General features: G+C 47.4%; 1 protein-coding gene and 1 pseudogene across 1 annotated transcript in view; both read right to left on the bottom strand.

The window, feature by feature from the left end:
- Znf746 (zinc finger protein 746) overlaps nucleotides 1-133 on the bottom strand; it is a 22131-nt gene extending 21998 nt beyond the window's left edge. The window contains exon 1 of the mRNA XM_013355519.1: nucleotides 54-133. Within this exon, the coding sequence (XP_013210973.1) occupies nucleotides 54-133 (80 nt within the window). The remainder of the gene's footprint in view (nucleotides 1-53) is intronic.
- A 1104-nt stretch (nucleotides 134-1237) lies between these two features.
- On the bottom strand, nucleotides 1238-1542 carry LOC101981368 (annotated as a pseudogene).
- Between the last annotated feature and the right edge of the window lie 277 nt (nucleotides 1543-1819).

Here is a 1819-nt window from a genome sequence, read left to right as displayed (position 1 = left end):
CCCGCCTCGGCCCGGCCTCCGGCCCCGGCCCCGTGCGTCGCCCCGCCCCTTGCGGTCCTGCAGCACAAGTGTTGGTGCGGGAGGGACAGTCAGCAGTGGCATCCTGGTTTGGCTGGATAAAACGTGGGCTCATGGCCTCGGCGGGCAGTGCGCACCCCTGGCTCGGTCGCATCTGCAACTGGCCAGTTGTAGCACTCCTATCTTTGCCTTGAAATGGAATGACTACTTCCAACAACAGAAAAATGGCTTGATAAGTCCCAGGAGGAATCCGTGTAGGATTTTCTCTAATATGTGTATTATAATAAACATTTAAATGACAAACATGGAATAAAATGCCGTCGTTTAAAAATGTTTGGAATGGAGCTGGAGGGACAGCTCAGCCGCTAAAAGCACTTGTTCTTGTAGAGGGCAGGGGTTTGGTTTCTAGCATCCACATGACTCACAACTGTCTGTAAGGAAGTCCAGCTTCCAGAGATCCGACCCCCTCCTGATGTATGTTATCATGTGCATTATTCATGTTCATCTAATGTTCATATAAAATTGTATGTCTAACGAAGTTTAGGCAGGTTTGGAAGCATATACATTAACGCAGTGTCAGTAGTTTTATGTTAATAGAGAGACCACAGACTGTTTGGGGGGCATTTCCTAACCTTCAATTCATATGTTTGTTTTGTAATAACAGGGGAAGGAAGAAAAAAAAAATGTAAAATTCCTCCAGAAGCCTGGTGTGGAGCCCCCGTGTGGCAACAAAGAGGTATTGCCTTTGAGAATTGCCTTCTGTGCCAACCCCGAAGCAGGAACTTGTAAGATCTGGGCTAGCTAGTGGCTGAGATCTTTTTGTTGTTGCTATGGTTATTTATGATATACTTTTATTTTTGATTATGTATACATGTGCCTGTATGTAAATATGTGTACTCACGTGTGGGTGTGGGAGGGAGGATACACGTCCTTTGATGAATAGTGATGTGGAAGTGTAAGCCACATAAACCCCTTCCTTCCCAAGTTGCTTTGGTCATGGTGTTTCATCACAGCGACAGAAATCCTAAAACACTGACTGAGACCTTAACACTCCCTCCCATTCTCTCCTCAGCCCGCGTGGCCTGTAGGGGTGTGAGAAGAGACCAGTCAGTAGAATGTACTCTTCTTAATGCGTAAAAATAGGATTTCTCCTGGGGACTGCCTTGGGTGAGTTCTTTTTTTTTTCTTCCCATTTTGGAAACCAGAACATTTATTTTATGATAGATTGAAATCCTCAAGATGAACTGGATGCTGCAACAGCTTCCCTCTTGGGTTTAGGGGTTGTCCCTTCACGGAATCCATGCCTGAATCTTCGGTAGACAATTTTTAGGTGCCTCATCCGCCCAGTCCCGGTAGTGTTTCGTCTCTTAGCCTTGACACTCCAGCTATACTTTCTCTTGTGCTTGGCAGGGTAGCCGCATTTGCCACAGGTAGACTTCTGAAGGTGGTAGGCCTTAGAGCCACAGCACAACGTGTGTGCGTCTTGTTGCAATGCTTTCCAAAGGATGACGTTCCTTTCGTCATCTGGCTTCTGCTGCCGAGGCCAAAGAGACAGGAAGAGCCGTTGGGTGAGTCCTTACTCTTAATATTTGGAGAGGCTGGTTCCCCAAATCTAAATTTTCCTCTCTTCCTGCTAATTCAGCTGTGTTCTAAGGTCTCCAAAGTCCTAGGATTTATTGCCTCTCAAAAGAATTGCCTGGCCGGGCGGTGGTGGCGCACGCCTTTAATCCCAGCACTCGGGAGGCAGAGGCAGGCGGATCTCTGTGAGTTCGAGGCCAGCCTGGACTACAAGAGCTAGTTC

The sequence above is a fragment of the Microtus ochrogaster genome, unplaced genomic scaffold (assembly GCF_000317375.1).
Source record: "Microtus ochrogaster isolate Prairie Vole_2 unplaced genomic scaffold, MicOch1.0 UNK153, whole genome shotgun sequence".
Classification (NCBI taxonomy): domain Eukaryota; kingdom Metazoa; phylum Chordata; class Mammalia; order Rodentia; family Cricetidae; genus Microtus; species Microtus ochrogaster.
Note: the sequence above shows the minus strand (reverse complement) of the source record. Positions and strands in the feature narration are given on the sequence as shown.